The sequence below is a fragment of the Scyliorhinus canicula genome, chromosome 2, assembly GCF_902713615.1.
Source record: "Scyliorhinus canicula chromosome 2, sScyCan1.1, whole genome shotgun sequence".
Classification (NCBI taxonomy): Eukaryota; Metazoa; Chordata; class Chondrichthyes; order Carcharhiniformes; family Scyliorhinidae; genus Scyliorhinus; species Scyliorhinus canicula.
The window spans coordinates 133651357-133671030 of record NC_052147.1 but is presented as its reverse complement, the minus strand read 5'-3'; the positions used below and the strand labels follow the sequence as shown (position 1 = coordinate 133671030).

Below are 19674 nucleotides of genomic sequence, written 5' to 3'. Positions count from 1 at the left end.
TGCTCTTTTTTGAAATTGTACTATGAGTTCTTTTGTGTCCACCAGTGAGGGCTTAGGTTTAATATCTCTTCTGAACAATGGCACCTCCAATAGTGCAGCATTCCCGCAATATTGCATTGGAGTTTTAGCCTTAATTTTTGTGCTGAAGTCTGGAGTATGACTTGGAGAGACAATTTTAACTGAAGTGGATTCAGGTGCAAAGGGACCTGGGTGTATATGTGCATAAATCATTGAATGTGGCAAAACAGATTGAGGATGTGGTTAATAAAGCATGCAGTATCTGAAGTAACCTGCATGGGGCCTACAGGGTGGGAACAATTAGCTTGCCGTGGTGTACGTGCACCCTTGCTAGGGGCAAGGGATCTCTATTTACCTCTGTATAAAAGGTCATTGTTTTGTAGAAAATAGTAAAAGTTAATAAATAATGCATGATGGAGTAAGCCCATACATTTTGATGTTTCTGAAGGTTCTCTTGGTAGCATCGGCAAAAAGCCCTATTGAAAAAAATGTCATCCCAGTATATTTCTGAGAATTGTAATAATAATGACTGAATGACTGATAAATGAACAGAAGATTTTGGGGGACATCAATCCTAATATGATTCTGATTTAATTTACCCCCCAATACCAGATTTCAATTAACATTTCAAAACCTGATTTAGGATCTGTCAATTAGCAAATGATGAAGCCACAGACTCATTCACTGTGACTGATGCTATTTGCCCATGTGCAGGAAGTGTTTCCCCAGGCACAAATAAACAGAACCATGTTAATAAGATATTAGTCAGATATCTGAGCATGCAGAATCTGTATCTGTATAGTGCCTCAATATGGCTTGCATAAATGGTGCACACAGACATCAACTGCTGTCCAAGAAAATTGGGATTGTTTGCTATGGATAAGATGAAGTTCGGAATAATGTGATTGAGGCTCTCAGATTATTTCGAGAATTAACAAACTTGATGAAGGTGGATTGTTCACTATTGTGAAAGATTTAAATCCCAACAGATCAGTGAATGACCCCGGTGTCCTAAGCAATATTTACTCCTCAACCAACATCATTAAACTTATAGGGAACAAAATTGGATCGCCCCAAAATCAAGTGTGGGAATACTAATGTGCTCTTGACCCACACACATTCAAAGTGATGCATACAGTATGTTAAGATCATGCTGCCTCTAAGTATGATGAGAGTGTCTTGCAGCCCAGTGCTGATCACACTGTTGAGTGGTTACGCGCCTCAAGGGGGTCCAAGTTTGTGTAAGGGTGACATAACTTAAAGCCAGCCTACAATTTTAGAGGTGCGTGCAGAGGCTAGAAATGGTGAAAATGAAGACAGAGACCAGGAAGAACTTACAAAAATAGCACAACAGACCAAAAAGCATGCAACAAGGTTCTTCAATGCCATGTTTGGTGGAGGAGGTATCTAGGAGGAGAAAAACGTTCTCTCAGGGTGCCAGTAGTCCCTCCAGGCAGATGCACTAAGAGGACTCCTGCACTACCTACCTGGTTATTCCTGACTGCCACCGGTTACCCAGCTCTCTGGCTGCAAATGCTGAATCTGTGGAGTGACCACATCTATAAACATGCTGTCCATGATGCGCTCAATTTCACAAATGTGCGGCACAATATGCCAACTGCTGCTTAAGCACCAAAAGCTGTTTTCCCATCATCCTCGATAGTTTCAGCCCTACCTTGGATCATTGCCTCAGTATGAATGCCCCAATGATGGTATCGCTGCAGATTTCACCATCTGTTAGCAACTCAACACTTCCACAAACTCACAGTCACACTAGCAAATAAGTAACAACGAACCAACAAATTGATGAAGAGTGCTGTTTGGAGGGGGGGGGGGGGCTTAATGCTGCTTAGCCATGTTAACTAAAGCAGCAAGTTACAAAAAGATGTCTAGTATAAGGGTGTGGCACATATAGGATTACTGTGGGACTGAATGCAGTACAGTACTGCTCACACAGTGATATGAAGAGGCAGATGACGCACACACACACACACACACAGTTAATCTATGGTTGGACAGATCCACATGTATCAGCAAGCATGCCGACAACTGCTAGCTTGTAGCCTTTACTGTATATTCATAAACAGCACGAAGAGTCAGTTAAGACATCCAGTAACCTCTATTGAATATTTCATCTGACCAACTGAACTGTATCCAACACCCTACAACAGTAACACTGGCATTAAATCAGCATTTTGCACAACCTCACATGTTCCTACATTATATTTCATCTGCCAAGTTTTTGCCCACTCACCTAACATGTCTATATCACTCTGTAAACTCCTTGTGCCATCCTCACTACTTGCCTTCTCACCTATTTTTGTGTCATCTGCAAATTTGGCAACAGTATATTCACTTTGCTCTTGTCTTCAGTTAGAAAACTGACGTGATAATCTGCCTTTGTACCGCCCAGCATCGTGCTCTAACCAAGATGGCATTCATCACAGACAGGTCAGAGAAGAGCAATCCTGCAGTGAGTAACTCCTCTCCTGACACCCCAAAGCCTGGCACAAGCCAGGAATGTGCTGGAATTTTTGCCACTTGCTTGGATTAGAGCAGTTCCAACAACATTCAAGAAGGTACCACATGAAAGACTACTTATAAGATAAGAGTCCATGGTGTTGTGTGAGTAAATTAGCATGGGTAGGGGATTGGCTAGTTAATAGAAGACAGAGTTGGGATAAGAAGGGCACTTTCAGGATGGCAACCTAAAACTAGTGGCGTGCCACAAGAATCAGTGCTGGGGCCACAATTATTTACAATATATATTAATGACTTGGACAAGGGAAGTGAATGTACAATTGCCAAGCTTGGGGATGATACAAGGAGAGGTGGAAAGGCAAGTGGTGAGGATGACATAAAGAGTATGCAGAGGAATATAGAAAGGTTAAGTGAGTATTGAGCAAAAACCTTGCAGATGGAATATAATGTAGGAAAATATGAAGTTATGCACTTTGGTAGGAAGAGTAAAGGAGCTGAATTTTATTTAAATGGAGAAATACGGCAGAAACCTGCAGCACGGAGGGATTTGGGTGTCCTCATGCATAAATCACAAAAAGCTAATATGCAAGTTCAGCAGGTAATAGGGAAGGTAAATGGAATGGAGTATAAAAATAGCTAAGTCTTGCTAAAACTATACAAGGCACTAGTTATACCAGAATACTGTGAACAATTTTGGTCTCTATGTCAGGAAAGGTACCCTGGCATTGGAGGATGTCCAGAGAGGGTTCACTAGATTAATCCCGGATACGGAGGGATTTTCTTATGAGAGGTTGAGTAGGTGGGCCAATACTCATTGGAGTTTGGAAGAATGAGAGGTGACCTTATTGAGACATGTAGGATTCTCAGGGGGCTTGACAGGATGGATGCTGAGAGGTTGTATCCGCTTGTGGGAGAATCTAGGACCAAAGGGAATAATCTCAGACTAAGGGGTCACACATTTAAGACCGAGATGAGGAACAATTGCTTCTCTGAGGGCAGTGAATCTGTGGAACTCTTCACCGCAGGGGGCTGTAGAGGCTGGGCCGTTAAGTTTGTTCAAGGCTGAGATAGACAAATTTCTAATCAAGAAGGGAATCAAAGGTCATGGGGATAAGGCGAGAAAGTGAAGTTGAGAATTATAACATCAGAACAGCCATGATCTCATTCAATGGCGGAGCAGACTCAATGGGCTGAATGGCCTATTTCTGCTCCTATGTCATATAGTTGAAACTCAACACCATCCAGAACAAAGCAGCCCACTTGATTGGCACCTCACCACAAACATTCACTCCCACCACCACCACCAATGAATAGTGGCAGCAGTGTGTACCATCTACATGATGCACTACAGCAACTCACCAAATCCTGTGGAACCCCACTGGAATCAGACTTCCAGTCACAGAAACATCTGTCGACCATCAAGCTCTGTTTCCTGCCTCTAAGTCAATTTTAGATCCAATGTGTCACTTTCCCTTGGACCCTATGGTCTCTTACTTTCTTTTTTAAAAAAAATTTTATTCTCCATTTTCACATTTTCCTTCAAAATTCCCACCCCACCCCCAAACAGTAAACGGTAACAAATACAAAGTCAATCCCCTTAACAATAACAATGATCCCATCCTCCCACCACCCCAAACAACGGCCCACGTGTCAATATATGCATCCAATAAAACAAACCCTCCCACGGTGGAAACAAAAAAAGAACAAAGGAGAAAAAAGAAAGGAGTCCGGGACCGCCCATGGTCACCCTAGAGTCCTGTGCTGGGCCAAGCAGAAGCAGGTGGTGCAGTGGACTGGAGCTGGTATACGTGGTATATATAGTTTAAACCGGCCAGCACGGAGGCCCCCACCCGGGTCCCTTTCCCCTTTGCCCGGCCCAAGGAAAACCCAGAAATCCCCTTTTAGCACGCACACCCGCATATCCACCTACACCCCAAAGAGCCCTCGCTTTGAGTGCCAATCCCATCACTTCCCTTATCCAAATATATACACCATTGGCTCATTTAGCCCATACACCCGGACACAGTGAAACAAAAAAAAGAAGACAAAAAAGAAGAAAATACATCGGCACATGGCCATTTCTCAATTTCTCAGTTCTGCCACTGTCCTTCTGCCTTCGCAAACTCCTCCGCTGCTTCCGTCGTTCCAAAATAAAAGTCCTTAAGCTTATAAGCCACCCTCAGCTTCGCTCGATATACAATGCCGCACTGCACCTTGCTGATGTACAGTTGTGGTGAATCACAGTTCGTGTAATTCACACTGTTATTATATATGATGTACTGTGTCTATGTCAGCTCGGTATACGAGCAGTTGGACGGCTCTGCCCATAGGGGGAGATGAGGAGTTTGTACTGGGCTCCACCCTTGGCTCTGCCCATGGCTCCTCCCACTAACCGGAAGTCTAAAGCTTGGCAGTCGTGAGCCTGCCTGCCAGTTCATCTCGTCGCAGGCAGGCTCTGTTGAAAGACTATTAAAACCACTGTTCACTTCCAACCACGTGTCATGTGAATTGATGGTCACATCAATTTAATAGTCTTTGGAAACAAGAAGAAATTGAAGAAACAACTATGGAATCAGCCCTCAAACCTGACCGTCTAGAACTCGACCCGCAGGCTGCAGAGGCAAGAGAAATCTTTCAGCACTGGCTCAGATGTTTCAAGGTCTACCTGGCTGAATGAAGTACTGCTGAAACTACGGAGCAGAAACTCAGTCTACTGCACGCAAGGGTGAGCCACCGTATATCTTCTCAACTCAGTAGTACCAACTCGTATACGGGGGCCCTAGCCGTGTTAGATCGAATGTACGTGAGGCCCATCAACGAGGTCTATGCGCGCCATAGGTTGACACAACCTGTGAGCCGCACAAAGAACCCACCGTACAGCACAACTACAGTCCCATAGGAACCCACCCCCTGGTTTTGCCCCAATCATGGGCAGGTCCACATGCATGCCACCAAGAATGGCACAGTCGGTGGTGCACTGAGCCAACCTCCACCCCGTCCCACAACCAGGTGTCACCCATGCGGACAGGGTATCACATCGTCCAACCAAGGCGATCGCCCATAGTGATCCCACAGGACAGCAAAGGACAGGGGCCGCAGAGTGTAGTGCTGGCATAGGTTGCACCAACCACTGGTACCCCTGCCGACAGGGACGGGTGGTGGGGTCAGAGGACTGCAACCTTGCCAAATTTCTCCACGCTGCCACTCTGCTCAACCTCACATATAACAAGGAGAAGTGCGTGTTCAGCATGAACCGCTTAGCCATCCTCGGCTAGTTTCGTATTACGCCAAGTGGGTTCCAAACTATGCGGACAAGGCCAGCCCACTCACCCAATCCTCCATTTTCCCATTAACGGCCGAGGCTCAACAGGCCTTCAACCGTATCAAGGCCGACATCGCCACACCGCGATGCATGCGGTCAGCGAGACGTTACCATTCCAAGTAGAGAGCGATGCATCAGACGTCGCTCTGGCCGCCACCCTCAACCAGGCAGGCAGGCATGTGGCATTCTTTTCCCGCACCCTCCATGTCTCCGAAATTCGGCACTTCTCCGTCGAAAAGGAGGCCCAAGTCATTGTTGAAGCTGTGCGGCATTGGAGGCATTACCTGGCTGGCAGGAGATTCACTCTCCTCACTGACCAATGGTCGGTTGCCTTCATGTTCAACAACACACAGCGGAGCAAGATCAAAAATGCTAAAGTCTTGAGGTGGAGGATCGAGCTCTCCACCTACAACTACGAGATTTTGTATTGCCCCGGTAAGCTCAACGAGCCCCCAGATGCCCTATCCCAAGGTACATGTGCCAACACACAAGTGGACCGACTCTGCACCCTGCACGACAACCTCTGTCACCCAGGAGTCACCCGTTTTTACCATTTCATCAAGGCCCACAACTTGCCCTGCTCAATCGAGGAAGTCAGGGCGATCACCAGAAACTGCCAGGTCTGTGCGGAGTGTAAACCGCACTTCTACCGGCCAGACCGCACACACCTGGTGAAGGCCTCCCGCCCCTTTGAACGCCTCAGTGTGGACTTCAAAGGGCCCCTCCCCTCCACCGACCGCAACACGTACTTTCTCAGTGTAGTCGATGAATACTGCTGATTCCCCTTTGTTGTCCCATGCCTCGACATGACGTCTGCCACCGTCATCAAAGCCCTCAACACCATCTTCACTGTGTTTGGTTTCCCCGCCTACCTCCACAGCGACAGGGGATCCTCATTCATGAGCGATGAGCTGCGCCAGTTACTGCTCAACAGGGGCATTGCCTCGAGCAGGACGACCAGCTCCAACCCTAGGGGAAACGGGCAGGTAGAGAGGGAGAACGGGACGGTCTGGAGGGCTATCTAACTGGCCCTACGATCCAGACATCTCCCGGTCTCCCGCTGGCAGGAGATCCTCCCCGATGCACTCCACTCCATTCGGTCGCTCCTGTGCACCACGACTAATGAAACCCCCCCATGAACGTCTCTTTGCCTTCCCCGGGAAGTCCACCTCCGGGGTATCGCTCCCAATGTGGCTGGCAGATCCAGGACCCATTCTCCTCTGTAGACACGTTCGACTCCACAAGGCGGACCCGTTGGTTGAAAGGGTACAGCTACTTTACGCCAACCCAAGACACAGTCTCCCTCAGGGACCTGGCACCAGCTGGTTCCCCACGCACACACACCCCCTCCGACCCGGTGCCACCCTCCCTTCCCCTGGCGCACCCCACCGCAGTCCCCGCTCCGGGACACTCCACCCTCCCCTTGCCCACACCCGGGGGTGAAGAGGATTTCGACACGCTCCCGGAGTCTCCGAAGACCAAGCCGCCGCCAGAGTTGCCACCAGCAGTACGGCGCTCTCTACGACAGATTAAGGCACCGGACCGCCTGAATGTATAATTTTTTTTTTAATATAATTTTTATTGGAATTTTTTACAGAAAATATAAAACGTAACGACAAACAATGAAATGCAACAAAATAACCCATAATAACTGTAACACCCCCAGACCGTATTGACGCATGTATCTCATCCCCCACCCCCCCAACCCCAATGAACAACAGAAGAACTTAAAAATAAATTTAAATTAAATAAACAAACATAGTCATCGTCCGCCCGCCCCCCCCCCCCCCACCCCCCCCCACACCTTTTCCTTTCCCCCCCGGGTTGCTGCTGCTACTGTCCCCGTACCCTATCGTTGAGCCAGAAAGTCGAGAAAAGGATGCCACCGCCTAAAGAACCCTTGTACCGACCCTCTCAGGGCGAATTTCATCTTCTCTAGCTTAATGAAACCCGCCATGTCATTGATCCAGGTCTCCACGCTTGGGGGCCTTGCATCCTTCCATTGTAGCAAAATCCTTCGCCGGGCTACTAGGGACGCAAAGGCCAGCACACCGGCCTCTTTCGCCTCCTGCACTCCCGGCTCCACCCCAACCCCAAAAATCGCGAGTCCCCATCCTGGCTTAACCCTGGATCCCACCACCCTCGACACCGTCCTCGCCACCCTCTTCCAGAACTCCTCCAGTGCCGGGCATGCCCAGAACATGTGGGCATGGTTCGCTGGACTCCCCAAGCACCTGACACACCTGTCTTCACCCCCAAAGAACCTACTCATCCTCGTCCCAGTCATGTGGGCCCGGTGCAGCACCTTGAATTGGATGAGGCTAAGCCGCGCACACGAGGAGGAAGAATTAACCCTCTCCAGGGCATCAGCCCATGTCCCGTCTTCGATCTGTTCCCCCATTCTCCCTCCCACTTAGCTTTCAGCTCCTCTACTGACGCCTCCTCCACCTCCTGCATAACCTTGTAGATATCAGATACCTTCCCCTCTCCGACCCAGACCCCCGAAAGCACCCTGTCGCTCACCCCCCTCGCGGGAAGCGAAGGGAATCCCTCCACCTGCCGCCTAGCAAATGCTTTTACCTGCAGATACCTGAACATGTTCCCCGGGGGGAGCCCAAATTTCTCCTCCAACTCCCCCAGGCTCGCAAACCTCCCATCAACTGAATTTATAATTTTAACTGTACTTTTAAAACTGTATATAGCTCTCCGCCACCCCCGCTGGACTCATTTTTAACAAGGGGTGAATGTAGTAGTCACCACTGATGTATATATTGTATATAGAGGATGTTGTTATAGGTGCTTCACGGTAAGGCCCCTGTACTACAGGTACAGGGTAGATCCCTGCCTTCTGGCTCCGCCCAGTAGGCAGAGTGTAAATATGTGTGCTCTCCGTACAGCAGCCATTTCATCAGCTGCTGTAGGAGGCCACACATCTCAGTGTAATAAAGCCTCGATTACATCCTACTCTCGTCTTTGTGTAATTTATAGTGCATCACAGGGGATGATTGACGGGGCACTTCTCCCTCTACCAGCACTGCCGCATGAGGGTGTGCCCTTCACAAACCGGAAGGGATTCCACTTCCTCAATGTGCAGTTGGTGTGCGTACACCAGCTGAGTATCATGCACGTTTGCGCCCGAGACAGGGTTTATCCACTGCAGTCGGGGCTGGTGATGCCTAATCGGAGGCCACAGCCTGATGCGGAGAATTACTACCATGAGGCCCATGCTGTGACCAGGAGAGTGATCGAGCGGTGCATCGGCGTGCTAAGATGCGATTCAGATGCCTCAACCACTTTGGAGGGACCCCAGGAGGGTCTCCCACATCTTGGTAGCCTGTTGCTTCCTCCACATCACGCAGCAGAGGTGGCAACATTCTGGCGGAGGAGGATGAACGCAAGGCCTCATCGGATGAGAGTACCAGGGTGGGCAGGGCATGGAGGCCGGGGAGCCACAGGTGGCCGCACATCGGGTGCGCCATGGCCGTCGTGGACGGGACAATCTGATCACCTCCAGGTTCACCAGTTAGGGGGCCTGTCCACCGGCAGCTGGAACGTCCCGTCCCACCCCAGCAAACCACTAAGAGGCAAACTCCCCCCTCCCCGGCACATGAACCTGTAGCCACCTGGGTTGGCCACTTCCTCACACAAAATGGAAGAACGCAAAGGTTACAGGGAAAAATGGACATTGGCAAAGAAACCAGCAGTCTGCAGAATCCCCTGTATTCTAGCTGCCACAGAAACCCGACAGAATTGTAACTAACGAGTTGCACATATTAATGAAGCGATTTACGGTGATTCCCAGGCACAATTGACACAACAGTTAACTGCAATCGCTACATTCTATGGAAGGTCAGACATTCCGGCGCCAGTGGAGTCTAAGACAAAGGACACCAATAAGGTGTAAGGAACCGCCCGGTGATCGAGGAACGGCCCCGTTATTGGGGAAATTCAAATCAATCGATTGGGAAGAGACCCAATCGATTGCAGGTTTATAGAGGGTCCGCCCAGAAAGAGGCGAAGCCCCTGGGACCTATAAAAGTCAGGTCCCAGGACTGATTCGATCTCTTGACCAGCTCTCTTGACCAGTGCTCTTAGCCGGCCCTCCCAGCAGAACATCTTAGCAGCTCTCGAAGAAACCTTGAGAAGGAGAGGCCTGGTCAGCAGCCACCATCAAGTAAGTGTCATACAACGCACGCTACGAGAGTAGACTCTCCTGACCCCTTTAGTCCACACCAACTGAAAGCCTGCGGATCCAGGACAAAGCAAGAGGCCATTGTTCCCTGATCCGGCAGTTCTCTTATTCCAGATAGGTATTGGCCTGTTAGTGGTAGGATTAGCCTAGTCTTGTAGTTTTATATGCATAAGTAGTAGATAACTATTATAATAAATATGTCTTGTTTGAACTTACTAACTGGTGTATTGAGTTATTGGTCTGAACTTGAACTTGAAACTTGTGGCGGTATCTTAACGATACCTGGCGACTCTAGGGCTAAGGAATAAAACAGAGCCAAATTGAGTGTAAAGCACACTCACCCAGAACGAGCAACAAACCCACTTCTGTGCATCACACCTGCTTCACTATGGGGTGCTGGCCCTGGGTTGGCAGTATCAGTGGGCACGGTCCATGGAATGGAGGTTGATTAATTGATTTATTGTCACATGTACTGAAGTACAGTGAAAAGTATTTTTCTGCGGCCCAGGGAAAGTACACAGCAGACAAAAAGAATAATCGACAAAGTACATCGACAAATAAGTAATTGCTTACAGTGTGGAACAAGGGCCAAACAACAACATACATGAGCAAGAGCAGCATAGGGCATCGTGAATAGTGTTCTTGAGGGAACAGATTAGTCCAAGGAATAGTCTTTGAAGAGTCCAGTAGCTGTGGGAAAGAAGCTGTTCCTATGTCTGGATGTCCGAGTCTTCAGACTTCTGTATCTTCTACCTGTTGGAAGGGTCCGGAAGAGGGCAAACCCTGGGTGGGAGGGGTCTCTTATAATACTGCCTGCCTTCCTGAGCAGCGGGAGGTGTAGACAGAATCAATGGGAGGCTGGCAAGATTGTGTGATGCTTTAGGCTGAGTTCATCACACTCTGCAGTTTCTTGTGATCTTGTGCCAAGCAGTTTCCATGCCAGGCTGTGATGCAGCTGGATAGGATGCTCTCTATGGCACATCTGTAGAAGTTTGTGAGAGTCAATGCAGACATGCTGAATTGCTTTAGCTTCTGTTGGAAGTAGAAATGTTGTTGGGCTTTCTTGACTGTTGCAACAAGGTAAGTGGACCAGGACAGGCTGTTGGTGATGGTGACCCCCAGGAACTTCAAGCTATCGACCATCTTCACTTCGGAGCCATTGATGGAGATCGGGGGCATCATACAATGCTTCCTGATGTCGATTATCAGTTGGTTTTGCAGATCTATAAGTTTGCAGATGATACGACTGTGGTCATTCGTATATCAATGACGAATTAGACTACAGAAGGGAGATGCATCTTGAGAGAATTTGTTTTCGGCACACCATGCAACCAAGTGATCTATCTCCCTTCTGTAGTCTGATTTGTCATTGTTTGATATACGACCCACCACCGTCGTATCATCTGCAAACTTGTAGATAGAATTGGAGTTAAATCTTGCTACACAGTATTGTGTGTATAGGGATTACAGTAGTGGACTGAGCACACATCCTTGCAGGGCTCCGGTGTTGAAGATTATTGTGGAGGAGGTGCTGTTGCCTATCCTGACAGATTGCGGTCTGTTGATGAGGAAGTCGAGGATCCAGCTGCACAGGGAGGGGTCAAGTCCAAGATTGCAGAGTTTGGTTATTAATCTTGTCGGGATGATGACCACTCCACGATGAGTTCTGGTGCCACGTATCATTTGACCAAGTCTGACTCCTGCCCTCGGTAGCAGTTTCCACCGTCCTCTCAGGTGATCCCTGCATGCGTGTCGGTCATTCCATCTCACAGTCCCATTGAACCCCTGGGGTGGCGGGGGCGTGGATGGGGTCTTGGGGGGGGGGGGGGGATGTTGTGTACTGGCGGTGGGTCACTCAACGGGTAGGCCCTACCACATGGCATCCCCATATATCCAGTCCCCTCCCCTGCCGCCGCTGTGAGCGACCCCGGGTTGGGCTCCGACTGTCCCAGAGGTCCCCGAGTCCACCTCCAAAGTCCGCGCCTTACACCGCCAGCCTCGCATTCTCTCCCCCCCCCTCTTCCCCCATTACCCGTGCCCACATCAGACCTGTTGTTACTGGGCCAAGATCTGGAGCGCCGCTACAATGTCCATGTTGCTCTGGTACATGACTGTGATGTGGCCGCCTTGTCTTGTGCGTCGGCCACTGCTCGCACAGAATGCCCTATCCTTGGACATCCTGACGCATGGCCGATACCTCTGCACCCAAGGCATCCACCGCGGACACCACCCATGAGGTGTTGGTCTGGGTGGCACGCATGTTCGGCACAATCTCCTGCCACTGCAGGCAGTTGGACTCTTCGCAATGCACCTGCATGCGCTGGATGGTTGCTGACACCCATTCCTGTAGTCCCCACTATGAGCCTGCATCTCCAATGTTGATGGGACCGTCCTTTTCAGAAATGCAGGACCTGTCTGGATGGCAGCTAGTGCCTGGGGTCGGGCCACCCTCAGACCATTCGCCCCCTCAGGGATTCCTACCTTTACCTGATGTACCGCTGCATGTGTGGTGCACACCAGATAGTGCCCCAAGAGCCTCTTTACTAAAGTGCCCAGCCGAGGTGACTGTCTCTGGGATAGTGGAGGGTGTCAGTGACAGCAGTGATCGGAAGTCGGTGTCATCCCCAGACATGTGCTCCAGGTGTCGTGGGTTTGTAGCAGGGGGTGCAGGTCACCAACAGGTCTCGCCTTGTCACCAGGTGAATCGCGGGCTTGCGTTGGGAGAAGAGGGACCCCAGATGAACGAGCCTCATCGCCAGGTGATCCTGCAAGCATAAGGCAAGATACATGATTAGATCGCGGATAGGCATGCTGTGGAGGGGACAGGAGTGACACATATGCCACAGGGACATCGTATTTTGTTGGAGGCTCACTGGCGTATCCGATGCCGACCTCCGCCTCGGCGACAGCCCGCGCTCCAACCCCGCCGACCAGGTCCAATGCCTCTCTCCCTGCGATTGTGGGCCGCCACCTCCTGAGGAAAACATAATGCACAGTGTGAGACACTTGGGCCTGGGCAGCATAGGGAGTACGCAGGCAGTCTCCTGTGTGTGCGGGGCACCCAGCCATGACGGAAGGCATGGGTGTTGGCATGTGGCGCAGAGTGGGTTGCAAGCAGCCTGCCGGTGGGTGGGGTTTGATCGACCTCTGGGTGGGGAGGGGGCTATGAGTGTGTGGGACAGTAGTTGGTGCCGGGGCACGGTGTTCAGCCTCGCCCTGGCTGGCTTGGCGGGTTGCCGTTCCTCACCCAGTGCTGCTTATCGGTCCACCTGGTGGAGGATGAGTTGGGGTGGGGAGGGTGTTGGGTGTGGGGGTGCATGGAACGGGGTTGGTGCCAGGAACACTGGTGGTGATGACTCATCCTGGCCGCCCTGAAGAGGTCGTGCAGCTTTTTTCTGCACTACTGCCTGGTCCTGATGGTGGGGCCCATGGCATTCACGGCCTCTGCCACCTGTGCCCAGACCCAGTTGACATATGCGGGTGGCAACCTCCTTTCCACCCCAGGGAACAGGGTGTCCTGCCCCCCTCCATAGCATTAAGCAGTATCTCCAGATCTGCAACAGCAAATCCCGGGGTCCCTCTCCAGGGTGTCATCTTTGTTGCTGGAATGAGAGCATGTTGGAGTTGGGTACTTATATGCAGCTCCAGTTTGTCAGGTTCTCCAGCGCCAATCCCGACTGCAGTGAATCCGATGCGGCGTCAGTTGGAATCGCATTAGTTCCAAGTGGCACCAGTGCTGGACTATGAGCATCCCCGGGACCGGTGCTGCTATCAGGACCGTAGAACACCCATGATTCCATCCCGGCGTCAACACGCTTCCTGACGCCAAAATCGCGAAATGCAATTGGGCGGAGAATAGCTTCCGACATCAAAATCGTCAAAGTCGGATTGACGCCAAATCGGGATGCTCCCAGAAAATGGCGTAAATGTGTCGCTCGGCGTGCGGGGTAAAAGTATAGTAGGTATATCATTAGTGGACCTGACACCCTAATCGCCGAGGCCTCCGAGACTCACCGCGTCTGAAGGGCCGTGTTCTCGACGGCGTGGTTCACTTGTGGTTTCAAAAATCGTGAACCTGGCATAGTGGCTGCTGAACGAGAGAGAGGAGGTAGGAAATAGTGTGGAGTGACTGCGGGCTTCCGGTGTGGGGCCCCTGCCAGGGCCGGGGAAGGGGAGGGGAAGTGGGGAGCAGCCGAGATGCCCCCCCCCCCCCGTCCCAACCACAGGACTGGGGCGCTGCCCAGGCACCGATCACCATTTCGGTGGCCATCTTGTTGCGCAGCCACTGACCACCCACCTCGACCCCTGGTTCTACACAGTGACACCAGCCGTTTGGAGGCGGCCAACCCCCGCACCCACACCCCACCCAACCAGCCACCACCCACCAGCAGACACCCAGGGCCACAGCCAGTAAGGGCAGGGACGGGTGCCAGGACCGGGGGCACCGAAGGTGCCAGATACCACCTGGGCAGGGGTGCAGAGATGGTGGAGGGACATGTGTGGGCAAAGCCATCAGTGACAACCGGGGCCACCATGTTGCCCATGGAACCTGGCTGGACATGGGAGTATGCGCAATGCTAACATGTGGCCTTCCACTCCCTGCTGACAATGGCGTTTGGCATTCAACCAGCAATGCAAGCCGCCGTGGTGACAGTCGCAGCTCTGCGAGATGCCCTGCGGCCACGTGAGCGGGGGCTGCTCGGCGAGGGAAGCTGCAGCAGCGGGACGGGCAGCTGCAGAGTGGGCAGCAGCGAAACGGGCTGGAGGTCCACCCGCCCAAAAGGCCGAGGAGGGGGAGGTCCCGAGAAGGGCCACGTGTGGCCTTGTGTGTACCGTTACCGCCTGTCTTTTCAGGACCTGTCGGACTGGGCATGCCGTTGTAGACTCTGGCTGAGCAGAGAGACAGTGCGACACATCTGCCAGATGATGGTGCAGCTGGCAGCGCAGGGGTATGGGGCAGGACTCCCGCTCCCGGTGACCGTCAAGGTGACCATCGCCCTGAACTTTTGTGCGACGGGGTCCTTCCAGTTGCCGAATGGGGACCTGTCCGTGATCTCACAGATCTTGGCGCACAGGTTCATCCGCGTCATCATGGAGGCCCTATATACCCAGGCGGATCATTACATCCATTTCCATATGGACAGCACCCACCAGGATTCCCGAGCAGAGGGGTTCGCTGCCATCGCTGGGATGCCTCGGGTCCAGGGGGCGAAATATGGGATGCATGTCGCTCTTTGGGCACCTGCAGATAACAGGCCGCTCTCGCTAACCAAAAGGGTACCATTCGGTGAACATTCAGCACACTCGATGATTACTGACATGTTTGAAGGACACCACCCTCGGCTGAGGGATTGGCTCCTGGGCGACAAAGGGACATTGAGGCCATGACTGAGACATATATCTGGAGGCCACAGAAGCCCGCTAAAACTACGCCCATACAGCGACCAGGAGTGTGATTGAGCAGTGCTTCGGCTTCCTGGGTTGGCAGTGACAGCGGGTCTGGTTCATGGGATGGAGGATGATGACAACCTGCTCTGCAATGAGCTCCGTGCTACACAACGTATGAGAATGTCTGACATTGCCCACAGTAGCACCTTCCGCCTGGGTGATCCCTGCATTCGAGCTGGCCAGTCCATCACATGGTCCCCTCGAACCCTGGGGTGGGGGTGCTAGGGACGTTCGAGGCATGGGGTGGAGGGGTGCTGGTGAAGGGAGGGGAAAGTATGGTCCTCCAACAGGGCATGCACTGGACCCCCACACCCCATACATTCATCCATCAGACAGGCAGGCTTTAACGGTGTTAATAGGTGTTTATTGTGCGGAAATATATACACAAACTGTGCCTGCACCTGTGCCAACTTAACTGGTATCTAACCTTCTGGCCTTATGGGCCCTAACTGTATGCCTAGGTGGTTCCCCAGACGGTACAGCAAGGGTGGAGGTGGCCTGCTTTGCCTCATGCCCTGCTGCAAGGGTCCCCGTTGGCCATCGTCTCCTGTGCCAACCTGGCCTGGATGGGCCCGGCTGCTGTCAGATGTCCCAGTTGGTGTGGTGCTGCCCTGTTCTGCCCACCAGCTTCACCAGGGAGGGGGGGGGGGGGGGGGGAGTCCGAGGTGCTGCAGTGTTCCGACATCTCCCCTGCAGGAGTCAACGGCAAGGGCCCCATCATCTCCTCCTCCCTCAGCGTGTCAGATAGCCCCACGGCTATTCGCTGGGGGCGGGGATGTGAGCGGAGCCATCACCTGAGGCCCCACCATGACCTGGTGCTGCCAGTCCTGGAGGTTCGCTCTGGTCTCGACCAGGGTCTGCAGGCTCACGTCCATGGAGCACAGGGAGTGGGCCATCGCCGTCTTGGATTGCGCCACATCACGCTGCGACTGTGCCACCACCCTCTGGGTCTGTGTAACATCAGCCAATGACTGAGCCACCTCCCTCTGGGACTGGGTCACCCTCCCAGTGTCTGCGCAACGCCGGCCAGCGCCTGGGCAATGCCGCTGCATTCCCAACCATGGCCTGCTGTGACTAGGCCATGCTGAGGGGGGTGTGGGCTGAGGGGGGTGTGGGCTGAGGGGGCGTGCGAGTTGAGAGGGTGTGGGGTAAGGGGAGGTGCAGGGGGGTGGCCACACATGGGGATCCTCAACTAAGCAAGATCTCACTTCCTCACCCGCCTCTGATTTACACCTCAGTGACCTCCCTTTCCTCCAGGCCACCGACCACGTCCAGTGCCCTCTGCTCGGGCGTGGTGAGGGGCCACAGTTCTGCTGGTCCCCCTCCGGTCTTCTCCCACTCCTGGCGGTTGTGCATGCTTTATCCTGAGCGGGGGGGGTGGGGGAACCACATATGACACCGTTAGACGGTCAGACGCATGCAGCCCAGGGGTTGGGTAGAAGTGTCCAGGGCACCCAGCCATGGCAGCTGGCATGTGGGGCAGGTTGGGAGTTCAGCCATTCCCCAGGGGTGAGGTTGGGTTAAGGGTATGGGGTGGGAGCGGGGTTAGTGCCAAGGGCATGGAGCAGCCAACTCACCCTGGCCAGCCTGAGGAGGCCGTGGAGTTTCTTTCAGCATTGCATGCCAGTCCAGATGATGTTGCCCACGGCGCTGACCAACTCTGTCACCTGCGCCCAGGTATGGCGAATGGCAGCGCCTGGCGGCCTTCCTCTCGGGCCGAGGTACAGGGTCATCCTTCTTTCCTCCACAGCTTCCAGGAGGGTGTCCAGCTCAGCGTCCCTGAACTGGGTGCTGCTCTCTTTGGTGCCAACTTGTTGACTGGGACGGTGTGTATGGGGGGGGAAGGACCGTTTCAGTGCAGCTGCGGAATGTGACCCTCACGTGTGCTAATCACGGACCCAGCGAATCCAGCACCGTTTTCCATGGAATTTATTATGTTCACATGGTGATGCTGCTAGCCCATTTCAAGTTGCTGAATCGGTGAAGCTGTTGTGCCATTTTTTTCTGTCATAAAACGCCACTGTTTCTACGCCGACGTCGGCACAGTCTCAAAATCGGGGAACCTTAGTCTCTGAAATGGAGAATCCTGGTCAACAGTCTTTGTTTCAGATGGTTATTTCAAGCACACCTTCCTTCACTTTAGGCTTTCAGGTCGAGATTTTTGCTTTCCAGCCTGTAATGATTTTGACTGTAGATTCATCCAGGTCCCTGCAGTTTCAGTAATATAGCAGCTGTCCAGCTTTTCATGAGAAAACACAAGGGGAAAGAGAGAGAGACAGAGAGCTGCTCTTTGTCTCTCAGTGCCCAGGTCTCCAACTGGCTCTCTGAAAATCATTCCACTCGGGCAGGACCCAATCACCAGCCATAACCCAGCAGAATACGGCCTTTTGGCCAATTCATCGTCCAGCAGTAACCAATCGAACCATGTCCCAGCCCATCTGTCGGGTGCTGGAGAGTGTGAGTTCTGCTGTCAAAAGCTAGCATAGTGTACCATGTTGTAACTTTTGAATTCTTTTCTTAAAGGTATATGACGATTAAGCATTCATGGATCAAAATGATCACAGCCATTAAAGAAAGGGGAAAGAAGCGAAGCAACAGGAAGGGGTCTTACAATCACCAAAATATTCGCTGACTGATATGCCTTAATTTGCCTGGGCACATTTCTGAATATTCGGTCCAGATTTTCCCCCTCCTTGGTTGGGCTTTCCATACACTGGCTAAAAAAGTTCTCCTGGATGCTATTGAAGAATTTTACTTCCTCCTTATCTTGCACACTAAAACTAACCCAGTAGGGTAGTTAAAATCCCCTATTATAACCGCCTTATTGTTCCTACACTTTGCGTTCCTTCACTGTCGCTGGCCAGAATTCTGGACCGCCCTCCTCAAACAGCACTCAGGGTGTACCTACACCACAGGGACTGGTTAAAGAAGGGCTCCCAATGTCTTCTCAAGAGTAATTAGGGATGGGCAATAAATGCTGCCCTAGTCCGTGACGCCCACATCTCATAAATACATTTCTAAAATCACTGAGTGAGCAGAAACAACACGGACATCATTTGGAAGTGAATTAGCACACATGCTGCCATTATGAAGCCATATCTTTCACTCGTTATCTGATCATTATCATATTATTGTTTGTGGGAGCATCCTATGCCTAAATTCATTTCCGCATCTCTTACATTACTGCAGTAACTGTACATCGAAAGTACTTGATTGGTCATAACGTGTTTTGGGATGTCATGGGATTATGTAAGGCTTCAAATTATATAAATGTAAGTTGTTTCTTCTTCACGTCTTCATTCACTAAAACTACCTGAATGGTTTATATAGGTGACTCACCCAGTCCTTCCAGGTCCCTTTGGGATTGTCATGCATGAAAGGTTTGAGTCGCTGCAGCAGAGTTTGACAAGCAGCCTGTAGGAACACAACCAGAACATGATTAAGAAAATGCCATGTCAGGAACTACATTGACACAGAAAATATCTTGGAACTAGAAAAAGTACAACCACCCACCAACATCACATGAGAATAGACTTCATTGAACCATAGAATTCCTACAGTGCAGAAGGAGGTAATTTGGCCCATCGAGTCAGTACTGACCCTCTGAAAGAACACCCTACTCAGGCCCACTCCCCTGCCCTATCCTCACAAACTCAATAATCCCACCTAAGCTGCACATCTTTGGCCTGTGGGAGTACACCGGAGCACCCAGAGGAAACTGATGCAGACACAGGGGGAAAGTGCAAACTCCACACAGTCACCCAAGCCCGGAATTGAACCCGGATCCCTGGCCCTGTGAGGCACTATGTCTCTGGTAAAGATAATGAGATGTGTTTAAACCCGCTTTAACCACGACAAGGCTTGTGGCACAGTTGTACAGCCCCTACCTGTGGGAAGAAGCTCCTAGACTAATGATCCAATAATCAGCCTGGGAGTCCTTCCACCACTTCCCCGCTATTCCTCCCAAAAAGAGGAGAAAGGTGTGTGCGTGTGAAGATACACCAAGATACTTTGAACACAGTATTAGAAGATACAATGAGAACTGACCCACGGAAGTACAATGGAGGACGGTTCGCGGCTGGGAGGGTTCCTAGCCTGGTGGGGAAGGGAGGGGGGGAAAAGGGGAATACCGGGTTGCTGCTGGTAGGGTCAGGAAGGAGCTGGTGGGGGCTGTGGGGAACAGAGGAGAGGTGTCGCTGTGGGGACTGGGTCG

At 51.6% G+C, this 19674-nt stretch overlaps 1 protein-coding gene across 2 annotated transcripts in view; it reads right to left on the bottom strand.

Annotated features, from left to right (window-relative positions):
• LOC119958476 (aldehyde oxidase 1-like) overlaps nucleotides 1–19674 on the bottom strand; it is a 267334-nt gene that overhangs the window by 18224 nt on the left and 229436 nt on the right. For both annotated transcript variants that reach the window (XM_038787024.1, XM_038787034.1), the window contains exon 29: nucleotides 18801–18875. In XM_038787024.1, coding sequence (XP_038642952.1) covers nucleotides 18801–18875 — 75 coding nt within the window. The remainder of the gene's footprint in view (nucleotides 1–18800; nucleotides 18876–19674) is intronic.